The following is a 17,222-nucleotide window of genomic DNA, read 5'->3' on the forward strand; positions in this document are numbered from 1 at the left end:
ATATGTAAAAAGGAGGACAAATTAATCCTGTTAAATCCCATTATACACAGCTGTAACAATTACTATATTCATACAATTATGGTTCTGAGATTCAGCTTTTATTAGGGAGCTCCCCTAAATCCCTTGTTTAGAAAGATAAAGGGTATTAATGCTTGTGACAGAGCAGCTGTCTGCATTATGGGGGCGTGCATTCTCTGCTGAGTGACAGGCAGGAGATCGAGGCAGAGGTTAAAGTTGATGCCCCGCAGGCGGACAGGATTGATTTACATACCAACACACTGAACAGCTCATGTGACACTACCAGCACATACAACACAATAAACAAAAACTTTGGTAGGATCTAAAATCTCTGAACTAATCTTCTCTGTTCGATAATAAACTAATGTTGCTGAAGAGCTCGATCATGGCAGAAAAACTTAGGGCTGACATGTGACAGGCTGATATGCAACAGATTACTGTATGTACTGTATGTGTTTATATATATATATATATATATATATATATATATATATATATATATATATATATATATATATATATATATATATATATATATATCCTTTTTTTGTTTAAAAAAGTCACAATAATTGAACTAAAACTAGTTGTTAAGTTACAGACTTGACCGAGGAAGGGTTGAAAAGGAAAACTTGCTTTTAATAAAACAGTCCTTGGGTTCCGATTCTAGATTCTACTGAGTTGTCTTTTTAGGTCCTTTTCCAAATTTGGCATCTAAACCCAGACCTGCAAAAAAAACAACAAAAATAAAACATTAGTCTTGCTCACATGGGCACACACAGGTAGATTCTAAATCAAGACGGCTACTTTATCAGGGGAGTGTTTAGATTCATGGTTTGAAACTCGCACTAGCCCTGCACCCAGTCCTGGACTGTAAGATTACTTTCAATTACCTCTATTGGGAGCGTGCAGTTTAATAGTAAAATGTTCCACCTTTTTAGTTGTATGAACAAGTCCTATACTTAACCATACAGACTCAGGTGTGATGTATCATGTACACACACACACTTATTTAAATACATAAAATTTGAGAACAAAACTGGAAGCTATAGCTGAGGTTTGTTGTACTGATGCTGATGTTGCTATGACAATGGATTGATAATCTTCATCACCTTGAAGAAGAATGATTGATAATTGGTATATCTGGTAATTCATTATTAGTAGGACTGCAACAGATGAATCTGATCTTATGTAAAGACTTTACAATACGAAATAAAGGCCCATAGTACAATTGTTTATTCATTGTTATTAATGTGTTGTGTATTAATGCTTTGGGGTAACATGGAGGTAAAACCAATTTTCTCACTATTTTAAATACCACTTATCGCTGTTTTTATTGTAAGATTTTTCTGAAGGTTTGTGAGGTATTGGAGAGTTTGATATGCACTGCAAAATCAAATAATTGTAAAAAAAATCAATTGCAAAATAAAACATTTGTACATATTTAAAATTACCAAAATAATTTATAAAATCTATTTATTTTGAATCATTTGTTTGGGGGGGGGGGGATGCAGACAAGTTACCATTTTGGGGCTTGTAATAGTTTTGTATTCCAGGAATTGAAATAAGACTCTGCAGAACAGTGCCACCCATTCCAGGTTTTATTACTTGAATAGCCACTGTGTACAAGTAACAAGCTCAGATGTGTCTTATTAAACTAATAGTGAAATCAGGAACTGCTATGCAATGGGAGTCTTATTTCCAACCCTGTAATCATTTTAGAATTGGAATGTGTGTGTTTTTCTTTGGGATAATGACCATGTAGCATGACTAGCCGATCCTGCCCTGTATCTGGTGCCAGGCAATGTCCTCAGAGACTCACCCAGGAACACAAGCGCCGTGCCCACCCACTGCATTCCGCTGATGGCATTTCCGAAGATCAGGACGGAGCCGAGGATGGTGAAGAACTTGCGGGTGGTGGTGATGATGGAGCAGGTGAGGGGTCCAAAGCTTACCACAGTCATGAAGATGAAGCTCTGCAGTAATGAGGGAACAAGACACGGGTCAGCAGAGAGCTAGGTGCACTGCACAGACTCAGAGCAAGCAGGACTCTCACACTGTTGTTTTTTTTTTTTTTTTTTTTTTTTTTTTTTAATTTTTTTTTAGTAACAAAAGGCTCAAATGACTGGCTAAAGGACCTCAATAATGAATGCCTTCTGACATTTCAAGTGGATCAATATGGGCGTGGCTGTTCAGTATGGGTACTCTCTGCACACACAGGAACACATGCAAGTGAGGCTCTCAGAGTACAGAACACCGTGGAGCTGATGGACAGCGATTAGTCCCGTAGCACAGCGCCTGTAATTAGCAGCCGGAGATAGAGTTGTGTTCATGGTTTTCCCTTGAATCCGGAAGAGCTAATTACAGAGCAGACCACAATGAATTATTCCACGCTGTGTAAAGAGGAACAATTCTCAGGCTACTCAGTCCTTCCATTCCCTGCTATTAGAGAAGAAAAAGAACCTGTAACAAGGCAGGAATTGGAATCACTTTAACTTGTTTGTATCCCACGTACTCCAGAGATATATTTTTCAGTTGGAAAAATTTTACCTGGGAGCGTTCAGCAGAAGAAAGACCCCCAGAGGAGGTTTAAAATTACAGTTATTTAAAATCATAGCTTTTCCTGATGTTGCCATCATTCTGCGATTCGTACAGCATTGGTTTTTAACTGATGAGTGTGTTAAAGCACTTTGATGGAGATCACAAGCTGCTCTTCAGTTCTAGTTGAGCACTGTAGGTTTTGCAGGGCTAAAAAGCATTTGAGTAATTGTGAGAAAAAAAAACATTTCAATGACTGCAACCATCATAATTATTAGGGACAAGGAAACAAAATGTGAAGCTTTGTACTTTTCAACATTTTCATTTCATGGAAAAATGTATTTGATTAGACAGCTACTTAAGGGAGATCATTTTAATTACAGTGCTGGGAATAAACTAAGTGGTCCCACTTTGCTAAGCGTGTTCATGAGAGCTTGTGTCATACCAATCTGGTACCATAGACAGGGTATTTTCCTTTCACAGATCAAGGTCTTAATAGCTAAGAAACCAGATTCCCTTTGGCAGTGTGTCCTGGGGGTACACCGCAGAAAAACACTCCCACTTCCCATACTGTCACAGCCACCCTAGGAGTGCAAGGTTGCTCTGCTGCTAGACAACAGCACCCAGTTGACCTACCTGTCCGAGTGCGCTTGTCAGCCCAAACAGCACGATGTTGTAGAGAATGCTGGGATAGCGGTCGGTGAAACTCAGGAATTCCCACACCTCTCCAGTCCAGACCACACCTGGGAGACACAGAGATATACTTACAGCACAGGACTCTTCAACGAGAGCAAGACTAAAGGAAACTTGTTTGCAAAGTGCTACCTTAATAGATTTTGACGGTTTTTGAATTGGCATTTTTCACTAAGCACGTTCACAAAGAAAAATGCCACAGTTCTGTATTTCTACTTTTCATTTCAAAAACATTCAAATGCATGTTTACTTAATGAAATCTGTCTTCTAAAACAGTATCTCATTTACAGTAACTGGTTATAGCATCTACAATGTCACTTCATCAACTTGGATATGAACAAAGAAGTCCTTCTGAAAATGCTTTACAGCATTATTGTTATATAGTCCTTCATTTTAAGTAATTGGAAAGGATTACTAGCTGCAGTACATTTTAACGTTAGGCATTTGCTAACTCATTCTTAAAATGCAGCTCTGGTTCATTAAAATAACACAGTGGAATGATCACAATAGCATTTAGTAATTGTGAAAACTAACAATAAAGTCAAAATAAAAATGCTTTTAAATTTAAAACTAGTTAATAGACTAGCAAGCACTGGCAAAATCAACTCACTTTTACACGGTGCAGAACTAATTTATTTTAATATATTGTTTAGGGGTGTTGCAATACCCCCAGTCAGTGTCTTAATAGGGTACAACAAATCAACAATAGTCTTTACATTATTGGTTTTGGTGTACTATTTAAAAGCTCTTGTGTAGTTAAAATTACATTATTTGTTGAATTCTTGTTTTTTTGCCGCACCGAGCCTGTGAAACGTACTAAAAATTAAAATGCCAAAATCGTAGCCTTAATTAACACTCACCAGCTCCCAGCACCAGCATGGACCACAGGTTAATGTTTAGCATCATCTGATTGGACCCGGTTTGGAAGTGCGCCCTCATGTGGTCCTGAGCCACGCCTGTCAGCCCATCCAGAGTGAGGGACAGCAGCTGTAACCAAGGCAAAACCACACCACTTAAACATCATGGCACCGGCCACATAGATCACCATTCACAGCACAGCACCTTACAGTTTCATTATTTTTATTCAAATATTCAGTTGATGTAAAATATAACATATTATAAATAACAACATTAGTAAGCCGATTCATCCACCCCCCCCGCCCCCCCGCCAAAAGTCATGTATTTCACCTTTTGTTTAAATGAATTAACACGTTCCACATTGTGATGAAGGCATTTCTTCTGTCCTTGTAGAAGCTGTTCAGTTTTAAGTAAGTTAATCATATCACTTTTCCACTTCAACACTGAGGTTATCCCCAATATCGACACATTATTATTTTTTATGATTATGATTTTGTATGTATTTGATTTTAAACACAATATTAGGTCCTGATGAACAAAGGAATGCCCATGACCAGAGAAATCTACGAATGGAGGAGGATATGCAGATTATAATAACTCAGGCTGCAGCATTCTGCACCAGGTTTTCAATTAAAGACAACGTCAACTGAATAGCACAAGCCATTTTAAGAACAAATACCAATTTGAATGCCCATATAATCAACTGCATCCTAAACAGAGATAGACCACAAAAAACAAACATTCAACAGCTATTTCAACACAGTTTTGGTAGAAAGCAATAACCCACCATGACATTTAAAATGACATTTCAAGTTGTTTACTGCAAGTTTGTGGTTTTGTGCCAGGATTGTCTGGGATTTTTGAAGCAGTACACAGTGACATCTTGTGGTTGTTACTGTAATTACGGTTTCCTGCTCTTGTTTTGTATCTCCGCACTGTTGACATCCTGTTTTTCCGGGACATTTGTAAACAAAGTATTGCCCAACAGAACTGACTGAGAGCCTCTTATCTTTTCAATGCAGTGTTCAAATTCTAACACTCTTAAATTATGCTAAGAACTATTGTGTAAAACATTGGAATTTGCAGTTAGCAATAAAATAAAGAAATAGTTTAGAGCAGGGGTCTCCAGCCCTGGTCCGGGACAGCCCAAGTCCTGCAGGTTTTATCAATGGCTAAATGAAGTAACAAAATGAAATAAAAACCAGAAGAGCCCGCCACTCTACATGACCAGGGTTGGTCACCTCTGGTTTAGAACAATGTTTTTTAAAAGTTGCTGTTTCGTAACTTCAAATATTCAGCACAATAATTCTTAGCACAGGCAGGACTTGTGTCCAAAATGTGTGGGGAGGCAAACCCAATTCCCTTCTGTGGGAGAGCAGTATGGCTGTTTCTTCCTGCGACTCTCACTGTCAGTAGTGACTCTAGTGCGTTTTAGAAAATACAGACTCTAAAGTAAACGTTCAGCCATTTGTTTTTTTTTATATGATATGCTGACATCTTAATTGGTATCACATGAAAATGCAGTTTAAAATATAATAATTATAATAATAATACAGGAATGAGTTAAATTCATACAGCTTTGCCCCCCTGTAATCCCCCTCTATGATTCTTGGCATTATTTAGAGTGGCCTCGCTGCTTCTGATGTATAAATTTTATTTCCTGGTATTTCATGCATGTTTCCACCTCTCTCATGATTAAGGCCCTGTGAAAATCACGATTTCACAGGCTGCGTGGAAATCGTGAAATTAGCCCAATACCGCGAGTTTTACAATAGTCTTAAGAAATAAAAATAATTTCAAAATTATTTGTATTTCATACACATTAACAAAACTGTACAGCTCTGCTATGTGCCTGCATGTAATATTCACCATGCACACAGTGCTGTGCAGTGAGATTATATATATTTTCTTTATATTTTATATATATTTTAAAAGTTGTTAACATCACTGCAAAAGCAGATGCAGTCTAAATTGTTAATAAATAAAATTGAACTTTTATAGCCTTTTTTCTTGTTGGGGGTGAGGGTGGGGGATTTGGGTCTTTCACTTGCTCACACAGTCATATGGATCACTTGCTGGTCTCTGGTAATTCTGTTTGTTGCTATCAATGTTTTCCCCTTTCCTGCATCTACTGTATATTCAGCATCGGCTTAACCTTTAGCAAGAGTCTGAATCACAATTCCAATTCAGTGTTGCGTGTGCGATACAGTAATTTACCTCCCGCTGTAGCACATCATGTTTATAATGCAGCCTCACAGACCTCAGTAAGCACTGATCTAATGTAACATTAGGCGGTCCAAGAAAGTGGGTATGTGGGTCTGTGAAACAAGAAATCTGTTGCTAACCAGATCCACAGTTTTGAGTTTGGTTAAAGCAATGGTGTATGGTTCCATAAATTGATGGCTTTTCTACATACAACCAACTTGGGAATTACACGGTTAAAATTCCAAATTAAAGTTTTAAGAAAAAAATACACATTGTAAACAAGAAAATGGATGTCTCTAAAAAGGCTAAAAATGTGTCTGCAGCAGATCATGTGGTAGATCCAGCAGGAGTTTTACACAGCCATGGAGGTAAGCTCTTGTTCTGCAAGTCCTGCAACGTTACTGTAGATCACTACCGAAACTCGTCTGTTGACAGGCATTTAGATTCACCAAAAAGAGAAAGGCGGAAATCCAGAACAGTACTGCGACTGCTTTACTTGCAAAGAAACAAAAAACGGTGACTTCCATATTCCAAAAGTCCACTTATTAAATTTTGACCTGACAGAGGCATTTGTTTGCGCAAATATCCCTTCTGAAAAATTGGACAACCAAAAGTTATGGAAATTCTTCACAGAGTGTAGCAAACGGTGGAGCGACTCCTTCATCCGCCCAGCTAAGACGTGAATACTTTCCTAAAGTTGCCCAGTATCACAAGCAGCATATTATGGAATTGATAAAACAGCCTGGTTGCTTGTCAGTGGTCACTGACAAGTCAACTGATGCCCAAGATCAGTATGGGTTACACAATGTATTAGTTTTGCAAGACCTAAATTGTGAACATGCATCTGACGTACTAGAACTGCTCATGATGTCTCACCCACTCATGAAGACATGGTGGCTGTTAGTATCCTGTGCCATTTCATAGATGCACAGCTCTCTTTGGACAGTAGTGCTTCCTGTGTAACTATGCATGCAGTAAAACTGAACTGAATGAGTGGATCCATTGATAGACAGACAGACGGACACACAGACAGATTGATTACCAGCAGCATCTCCCCAAAGCCGAAAGCATGTTCGTCCGTCCCGGGCAGCCCTTTCTTGGGCTTGTACATGAACAGAGCCACGCCACCGACGATCAGCAACACACACAGGTACTTAGACATGGGGTACTTCTTACGCAAGATCGTAACCCCCAAAATCATCACTGCACAGAGGGGAGAGGAGAGAGACCCTTTTAATGTGAACATACCTGCACTACACAAATATAAATGTGTGCAAGTACACAGTTTACCACATAAACTATGTTATTTTTGCTTGTAAGGATGTTAGAAATGCTATTTTTCAGGTGATAGACTATGGAACACAAATAGAGTAAGTTGCACAAACCATTTTCTTAACAAATGCTTCTTAATTTGCTTGCAAACACACGTCCAGGTTTCAATGCTCCAACTTTGAGTGAATTATTTTTCTTTAAATCTGTCTTGAAGTGACTCTACAGTAGAGTACAAGAAAGCAAAATACTTACAGGCAATAAATACCTCACCCCCAGTCATTCTACATGCATGCATAAATAGAAAAAGGACTGGATGAGAGGAAGATGTAGTGAATATAACACTAAGGCAATGTACAGGGGTTGGGCAAAATATTAGGAACACAAAACATGTGTTACGTACACTTGTAACTCATTGTATAAAACAGGCAGTCACCAGGAAGTAATTTTTTACATCAGTGTGTATAGTAGTGAGTTTAGGTGCTCCAGATCTGTGAGAGTGCACTCCTTACCTGGGATCGGTTTACAGGACTTCCCCAGGACCTGCAAGAACACAAACAGCATGAGCAAGCAGCCCACTAATGCACGCGCGCACGCACACACACACACACACAGCACCAGAACACATGATTTACAGCATGCCTAGGGGCGGAGATTGTATTGCACATTTTTCCTTACTCAAATCCTTTACTTACTAAGTACCCTGATATCTCTGAATAGATAAATCATCTCCTCTTTGCCAGATATTTTAATGAGCAAGACATCTCCCAAGTAAAATGGCACTCCGAAATGTTCTCCTTGTTCTAGGAAAGCAGCACAACTGCGGAAGGGGAGTTTGTTGCAGAATAACTTGGACACTCAGACAACTTGCTCACTAAATATCTTGGTATCTTGGTATTAATGGAATTGTTTTGTAAGCTCTGTGTACTAAGTTAGATCCTTCTTCCAGGTTTTTAAATAACAAAAGAAACATAATAAATTAAATGACAAACGTTACGACTAGAAGGCTTTCTCAATGCCTTTTGTGGTTTCATTAAACTATAAAAAAATAGCAATTAATAGCTTAATGAAAATTGAATAAATGTGCTCTGGGACACACTCCCGGGTGGGATAGCTGATAGCCCATGCTGCCCCGGGACACACTCACCTGTGTGGGGTAGTTGACAAACTGAAGCGCAGAGTTGCTGGAGACCATGGCCCCCAGGTAGGACAGTGAACACATTCCATAGAGCCAGCTCCGAGTGCGGTCCGGCTTGGGCTTCTCAAAGAACTGGATAACTGTGGGACAGGCAGCGCGGTTACATCGCCCGCAAGGAAAAGAATATTAATGTGCAGAAACTGTCACAATGCATCTGTCATTTCAAACATGCAAAAGAAGCAGTGCAGTAGTAACTACACAAATCATGTTCCAACAGTTGATGTGCACCTATTGCATTTATTTCTTTATTTTGACTTTACAATTAAACAGTTAGTTATCTCCAAAAATAAGCAGTAGAACTGATTAGTCATTTCATCAAATACAGTGTACAAAAAAAGTATCATTTTATTTTTTTTATATATATAGTGTATGTGTGTGTGTGTGTGTGTATATAGGTGTGTTGTGTGTATATATATATATATATATATATAATATTATATATATATATATTAAACAACCAAATGATCCAGAAATAGTTCTGACCAGTCCAGATGACTGTTCAGTGCTATGCATAGCGTGAGGTAAGATATTAGTAACATGAGAAAGTAGATAATTAATGCTGGCCCCCATACTCACGCAGTTTAGCGAACAGCGCGTTGATGACACACTGAATGAACACCAGGGTGGTGGCGTACTTGAATTTCTCTTTCGTCTCCCCCGTCCCATAATCCCCACGGGTTCTGACAATGAAGGGAACAGATTGTATTTAAAGTAACTGCAGTTAACCAATAAATAAATCCATCAATCCTACACTTCCATTAGCTAAATAGCTCTCAAATGTGCAGTTTTGAAATAAATCAATGTTGTAGCAAGCATGTATTTACATTTTAAAACAGACAGCCGGAATTTCTCAGTTTGCTTGCCTTGCCTTGCCTTCCAGGAAGTCTGTTACTGGTTTACGTCCTTGATCGTGTCACCCCAGCAGTGTCTTCTGGGTCAGATCAGTCAATAGAGGAAGCAGTGTGTGTTTCTTTCAAAATTCCACATTTGAGACCTATTAAGTGAATGGATGTGCATGGCAGAGAATTGTATGGAACTTTTTTGTGCAGGGTAAATGTTTATTTTAATTTACTGCAACTGAGCACAGAGGATGGTCAGAATTTCACTGAAACGTTTGAACGCAGCACTTAATTTTTTTTCCTGTACTTCCTCTAATAAAAGAGCACTGATTCTACTGACATGAATTTGGCATTATAGTGATTCCTGTTGCCACTTCACGGTTTTCAGTGTGCAGATTCTTCCGTACATCAACAACGTACTGTAACAAAAATAAGAGGTTGACCCCAAGCAAAAAAGTATTTTAAATGTTTCTATTATTGTCTACAGGCAATCATTGCCGTATACCAGGGTTTCTCAATTGGCTCCCCAATTGGACAGACTTCCTTTTGGCCTGTCGAGCGTCAGCTGTCCTTCATTACAAAAGCTGAAATTGCTGATATGAAAGATTGTAATGTCGCCGCTATCTACTGGGTATTCGAGTCCCCTAACAAGTGTTTTTTTTTTTTTTTGGCACCCTAATTAGGAACAAGTCAGCTGATCAACAAGCTTTCACTTTGATGAGATTTCATTTTGGCAATAGTATTTTCGTTAGTGCCGAAAAACTATCTGAATATTCTTACAAACACTTCTGCACATTAATTCGAAGGCAAAACTCCCCGTCTGTCTAAAATGGCAAGTGATGTGTGGTATTAATACAACACCAACAACGTGATGCTTTGGGAGGCGAGTCAGAATGCAGGTAATGCAAATCACTGGAAAATGTTTCACTTTCCAGACACTGGCCAAACTAGCAAGGGAAATGTTACATATACTGATCAATGTTTTTGTTTTGTTGTGATCCTATTTTCTATTATGAGGAGAGTAATAAACAAAAAAACAAAATGGTGTTTTTTTTCTGTGGCACGCCCCCTTTCCTACATTTATTTTTTGAAGCGTTTATTTAAGCTAAACAGTTTTCCCTTGTGTGCACAGCTTAAAAAAAAAAAAAAAAAAAAAAAAAAAAAAAACAAGGTCTACTTTTGTACTATTTCTGCCTGAAATACACACAAGACAAAGTGTATAATTAAGTTTTGCCATCCTCTGCTTATTTCAATGGAGCAAAGTAAAGCCTTCACAACCTATTCTCGAATATTACAGTTTTACGTATAGTATTATGACAAATAGAATTGGAAATCACCTTAATTTTGCTAGATTTAGCCGGAAATTGTGCAGCACATGATTGGAACATGAAAGTGAAAGTAGTTTTTGTGTTCATTTAATTTAAATGTGTTAGGAATGTACTTTAGCGTAGGTATTGTATTCAATTATATGACTGAGTAACCTATTACGTTTGACTTGGTGTCAGAGCATTTTTTTGTAATCTTGCAAAACACCAGACTATTGTCTCCAGTTTATTATAGAAAGGCTTGGGAAGTTGAGAGGAGCTGCTGTACGTTTTAAAATGAGAAACAGTTTGCCATTATTATAGAAATACATGAAAAACTTAAGTGCATATGTCTATATTTTCTTTATTTTTCATATGATAAACTAAGTATTTTTAGGAAAAAATAGCAATGCTGCCACCAGTAAGTGTTCAGTCACAGGAAATTAGCAGAAGAAACCGAGCCTGTCAAAGACCTTTTATTTGAGCTTAAAAAACCTGTCAGACAACAGTAAGAAATGCAACTCTGGCACGCCTGTCAAAACACTACACTGTGGATACGCACTTAAGTTTATTTCCCCCTCTGTTTACAGTCATGCTATCTACTTAATTTAGAAATGTTTCATTTACATTTAAACACATAGGAGCTAGAACATGCATATTACAACATCAATAAAGCTGTCACTAATTGACCTGCTCTCATTAGTTAACTTGAATGCTGGCTGCGCAGTCATTTTCAGGACATTTTCTAGTTTTAATAAAATTAAAATGAATAACATGCTGTTTTAATAGCATTAATGGGATTTGTATAATTATTTGTTTGCAAGAGGTCGTTTGAATATTGTCAGAAAAATACATTTGCTTTCTATTTTTATTATTAAATGGTGATCATAGTAGGTGGTTATTTCTGACATGTATTAGCTGATTGGTGCAAGTGTACTGCTGTAGCGTTCTGTTACCGTATGTAAAGTGTGATTGGATAGTCAGATTTTCATGACCATTTAAACAATCCCCACCAGTACTCACATCCTGAGCGCCCTGTGGGCCCCACAAAATGGAATTGAGTACCCCTGCTGTATATACATTGTATCTATCCTTTAATGCAAGTGCCATCTTTAATCAATATCATCTTTTAACATCTTTAATTTCTCATAATGATAAACGTGTACATTATTTAAACATTTAACCTGTTAATTCTGTAAAAAAATAAAATAAAAAAAAAAACCCTATTACACTAAAGACAGTATAAAATAAACTTAAAAACATTCCCTTATAAAGTATAACAATGCTTCAGTGCCTAACTGTATCTCACAAAGAAAACCACAAAAATCACTGAAACGTTTAACAACTATGGAAAGGGGGCAGGAAAAATGTTCTTGAAGTTAATTTAAAGCTGGATCTTAAAGTGCTATCTGCACCAGTATATTAAAAGGGTGTTGTCTCAAACTGGCACACACTCACTCACTCTCCATGTAGCATCACAAGGATCAGGCTCATGGTATTTGTTTTCATAAACAGTAATTTCTTGACACAGACAACTGCCAGGATGAGACGCCTGTCTGTATGCACCATTGTCTGGAAGGGTTTACAGCTAAATACACACTGTATTGAATGAGCTGGGAAAGGTGAGCTGTATACAGTATCCCACTTAAAAATGACAGATATTAACAGGTGCTTATCACAGTGAATAAGAGACGTTAGGAGTCATTCTATTTCTCAAGAACTGCTGTGCACGTGGGGGGGGGGGGGGGGGGGTCTGCTTCAAGACAGCATACAGGCATAAGGGTTTCTTTTCTCACGCTTCCTGTAATTTTGCCTGTTCAGAGCTCAAGCTCTAACAAATCAGACCAGTTTGCAAGATGCAAGCATGGCCACTACTGGTGCCTGTGAAGCACAAAGCTCCACAAGGGACATCTGAAAATGACATATTGACTATGGAAGCTGTTTCACCATTAACAGAGGGCCGTGTAGGCACCTCTTGTGCAATTTTGCAAATGTTCCTACTTTACACTGATTTTTTCAATGCACCATCTTAAACAATCTAATCTAATATTTATCACATCTTACAATGCTAAACACCATGCTGAAGACTGGCGTCGTTTAGAGAGGGCGCTCGCATTACAACAGGGACTCAAAGCAGGAAAACATTACCTTAAAATGAGCAAAAAGGCACTTGAATTTTTCGCATCCTAAATAAAACCGCTAACTCTAACCTTTACGAGTTTTGCCTATTTTGCTGATGTTAACAATTACACTGAATGAGAAGTTGAGATAAGAATCAGTGAATCTGTGCCAAATTGTCAATCAGAGATCCCTTAGGAATACCCATGGAACAGACTGGGAGATCTTCTCAATCAGACAATCTGTTATACTGCTGACTGCAGCTTCACCTCCTCAAAGCAAAACCGAGAGTTAGTGACAAGTTTTATGGGACGAACTTTGAGGATTCATTTAAAGGTGTAGTGTCTCTTTAAAGTGTGTTAATTTATCAGCTCAATATGTGTTTCCAGTTCAATAAACAGTAAATACCACAGAGGGAAGAGTAGAAGAACCAGATTGTAGGAGTGGCAGCCTGTGGTGGCAATGCTCTCTAGTGCACAGAGAGGGAGCAGCTTGTGTACCTGCAACAAAAACTACTTTCCTGGAGCATGAAAGATCACAATGACTGACTGCTCAAACTGATTTGGGGGAAACTTGATTTTAACCTAAACAGTAAAAAAAAAAAAAAAAAAAAAAAAACACACACTCAAAAAGGAGATATGTAAACTGCTCAGGCTGTAACTGCAGTTACCATGGCTTCTGTTCAAGCCTGAAGGATTAACACTATGAATAGAGTCATGCTGACACCGATAACCTGAGAAAGGGTACAAGGTGCGCATCTTGTGCCAACTCAGTGGCACTCCCTGCGCATGTGACCATCTACAGCCTGGGTGGGGTCTGCCTTTGAGTAATTATGGAGTAGGGAGGGCTTGTCTTGGTTCTGTGCAGTCAGCTCCCAGATGCAATGCTGTTTTTGATGTTCTAGAGTCAGTACATCACCCAAACAATTTGTACTGCCTATTCCTGATCATCCCACATTAGTGTCTCATATTTCTGCTCTATGTGAATGCAAATATGACTTGTATTGATAGTAACGGCATGATTTCAGTACCATATGCAGGTTTATTCAATGAACAGGTGATTCTATTATTAAGTGCTTTTCACTGGACTTTGATGGCCTTCAAGAAGTACGCTATTGTTACTATTTAAAAAAAAAAAGTTTAAGGAAATGAAATACAATTATGCAGGCAATATACAGCGACTCAAAGACCAAGAGTAGCCGACAGCTCTGCGCCTTGATTTTTTTTTTTTATTAAATCATCAATCAGTCTTGTTTACAGATGACGTAACTAAAACACACACGCTACAAATAAGCAGCGGGATAACTTACTACAAACAATGCACGGTTTACGTAAATCACGGTAAAACGCTTAGTAGCACAGCGTCCAGCAAGAGAGAAGGATATGCACTAGTGGTGCTTGGAAAATATGACGTGTAGAATCTCCAGTTTATAGAGCGCTGAACAACGCGTCGTTACCGTTTCAACTTCACGATGCTGTTATAAACGTACATTGTTTTTTTTATTAGATTTAGTATTTAATTAGATGATTTAATTAAAACCCATATACAGTACTATACTACCGAAAACTGTTGGTATAATGGGTTGAAATATAAATAGCGATATATAAACCTAAATATAATTTATATATATATATATAGGTACAAAATAGTGCTTCGTGTGCCGTTTTTATGCGTTTACAAACAATATAAATAACTGACCAATTACTTAACCCACAACGTCGTACTGCGAGTCTGCTACTTACATCGTCTCCTGCAGGATGCCGTAATAAAAATAACAGACGAAAACCCCTAAAAAGCAGACGAGTAGTCGGAGTCGCTCTCTCTTCGGCTCGGGTGTCTTCCCGGATCCCTTCCCTGCAGTCATACTCTCAACGAGTCCCGGTAGTGATATCGTAACAGTTCCGCTCCCTGGATCCCCTCTCCCCGCTATCTTCAGCCCGGGCTCCCGCTCCACTCTCCCTGCTGCTGGTCCCTGAATGGTGGCGCTGTATCCCCGGCTAAGGGGTGCCTCGCAGCTCGGATCCCACTGCCTACACACCTGATCGCGAGTACCGTTCACTCGCACACGCTCTGGCTCTTCTTGCAAATCAACAGAACCTAATCCCGAAGTAGCTGGGCTTTCTCGAATAGGGGGCCACTGCCTCGATCGACTCGTTCGCTTTTTCTCTCCGGGCTCTGCGACTTTTCTCCCGATGTGTCAGCTGTCGATCCCTGCGGACAGCCGTTCTTAGTTCCAATGATCCCTCTCAGATCCCATGCACCGGCGCGTTTTTCCCGATTGTTTTTGTCCCGGTCCACAGCCTCCTGTCCCGCTGCGCTGTCAAAGAGCTCTGTCTATCAGCAGCTTGATCTCCGCACTGATGGAACTCAGAGGCCGCGACAGCACCAGTTGTAGGACCCCGCTGATGGGGCTGCTCGGAACGTGCCTGTGTTGTTCACTTAAAAATGATACCTTTTTGTACACACCAAGGATGTCTTTAATCCAGAACATTGGTAGTTCAAATAAAGATCGTAAATTGTCATAGCACTGGTGTAGTTGTACACATACACACACACACACACACAAACACATACGTTGACCAGATAAATTGCAGTCCTGGTTGTGAAAAGTTTTATCTTCAAGAGATTTCCAGAGTGAAAAATGGGGATTTTGTTTTATTTTTTTCAATTCACTGACACAATAGCAAATTTAAGTCGTTAAAACAATCTAATATAAAAACCAAATCATAATTTAAAAATAAATAAATAAATAAGCATCGGATATATTTATTGTAGATCATATACGCATTTGCCATCTACTCAATGTACTACATAAACATGTTTGTCTTTTTTAAATCTGCCTTCCCATATCGATTTAAAAAATAAACAAATAAAAATAAAAAAAATCTACTAGTTTTAAGGGTACCAGACTGGGATTTGTCCAGGTTTTCAACAGTAACTCTTAAATAATCGGAGCGCAGCAAATTTTATGGATTATTTGATTAATAATTCTGATTGTGTGTAAATATCATATGCTTAAATGGTAATAGCTAATATTTGTTTTTCTAAGATGGATATTTGGACATATATAATAATATATATATATATATATATATATATATATATATATATATATATATATATATATATATATATATATTCATCAAATGCTAGTAGATCAAGAAAGTAAACAATAAATTATTATAATCTGTAACATTTTAAAATTATGATATTATATTCTGTTATTTTAACGGCTTCAGATTTGGTAAGGCATCAGTGAATTGGAGAAAAGTAGCTAGTTTTTCAATCTGTTAATCCTGTACAAACTACGCCTCACTTCGCTGATTTAACAATGTTACTGTTTCTCAACGGGACAAAACATTAATGCTGAAAACTGGGGCAATCCCAGCTTTCCCGGGACTTCTGTTAACACTAAATTGGAGGATTTTGTGGCCTTTTTTCCCAGCCACTTATCCACAAATAAATATTTAGCTATATTTTCAGGCATTATCACAAAGCTCCTACGTCATCCGTCTTGGGACTGCTTTTTTACACAGACGCTTTCGGTTGCTATGTCTCCTTTCTACGTCTCCAGATGTGGATGCTGCTGATTGGACAGCATCAACCTAATGTGGGCGATGCCAAATAAGTCGACAGAATGATCTCTGTGAAGGGACCCTTTGTTCCAGATGGGATGGATTTGCTGCCAGAGGCGGGGTAATCGGTTGAGTTTGGGCGGGGTTTATAACAAAGCTACACGTGTACTTGAGAGACAGTCAGTTATTATCAAAATGTTATTATGTTATATGTTATAAACCCCCTTTCAAAATTTTCACCTTTTGTTACGTTATAGCCTGGAATTAAAATGCATTAAAATAGTTTTTTTCTTCATGTATCTACACATCCTACCCCACAACTTCCAAGTGAAAAAAATATGCTAGAAATCTGTAGAAAATAAAAACTGAAATAGTTTGGTTGCATAAGTGTAATAGCAATCCTAAATGAGCTCAGGTGTAACAATTCGCCTTCAAAATCACACACCAAGTTAAGTGGCTTCCACCTGTGTTAAATTGTAGTGATTCACATGATTTCAGGATAAATTCAGCAGTTCCTCTAGTTTCCCTCTGCTAGGTAGTGCATTTCAAAGCAAAGACTCAACCATGAGCACCAGGGTGCTTTCAAAAGAACTCTGGGACAAAGTTGCTT

At 38.4% G+C, this 17,222-nt stretch overlaps 1 protein-coding gene across 1 annotated transcript; it reads right to left on the reverse strand.

Annotated features, from left to right (window-relative positions):
- Positions 1–544: 544 nt before the first annotated feature.
- slc35b1 (solute carrier family 35 member B1) lies at positions 545–15,422 on the reverse strand. The gene is made up of 9 exons (XM_041266853.1): positions 14,780–15,422; positions 9,353–9,456; positions 8,726–8,856; positions 8,091–8,121; positions 7,352–7,512; positions 4,107–4,233; positions 3,190–3,296; positions 1,838–1,991; positions 545–741 (listed from the first exon to the last, which is right to left on the reverse strand). The coding sequence occupies exons 1-9, from the start codon at positions 14,899–14,901 to the stop codon at positions 689–691; spliced, it is 990 nt and encodes a 329-aa protein (XP_041122787.1). The 5' UTR covers positions 14,902–15,422; the 3' UTR covers positions 545–688.
- Between the last annotated feature and the right edge of the window lie 1,800 nt (positions 15,423–17,222).

This window comes from Polyodon spathula, chromosome 12, assembly GCF_017654505.1.
Source record: "Polyodon spathula isolate WHYD16114869_AA chromosome 12, ASM1765450v1, whole genome shotgun sequence".
Lineage (NCBI taxonomy): Eukaryota > Metazoa > Chordata > Actinopteri > Acipenseriformes > Polyodontidae > Polyodon > Polyodon spathula.

Excerpts from the sequence above, each read along its gene's own strand:
- slc35b1 (XM_041266853.1), bottom strand. The coding sequence starts at position 14,901 with ATGACTGCAGGGAAGGGATCCGGGAAGACACCCGAGCCGAAGAGAGAG. Across the intron at positions 8,857-9,352 it reads CGCGCTGTTCGCTAAACTGC|TTATCCAGTTCTTTGAGAAG; the intron begins GTGAGTATGGGG and ends CCTGTCCCACAG. Across the intron at positions 742-1,837 it reads CACGGCGCTTGTGTTCCTGG|GTCTGGGTTTAGATGCCAAA; the intron begins GTGAGTCTCTGA and ends TTTTTTTTGCAG.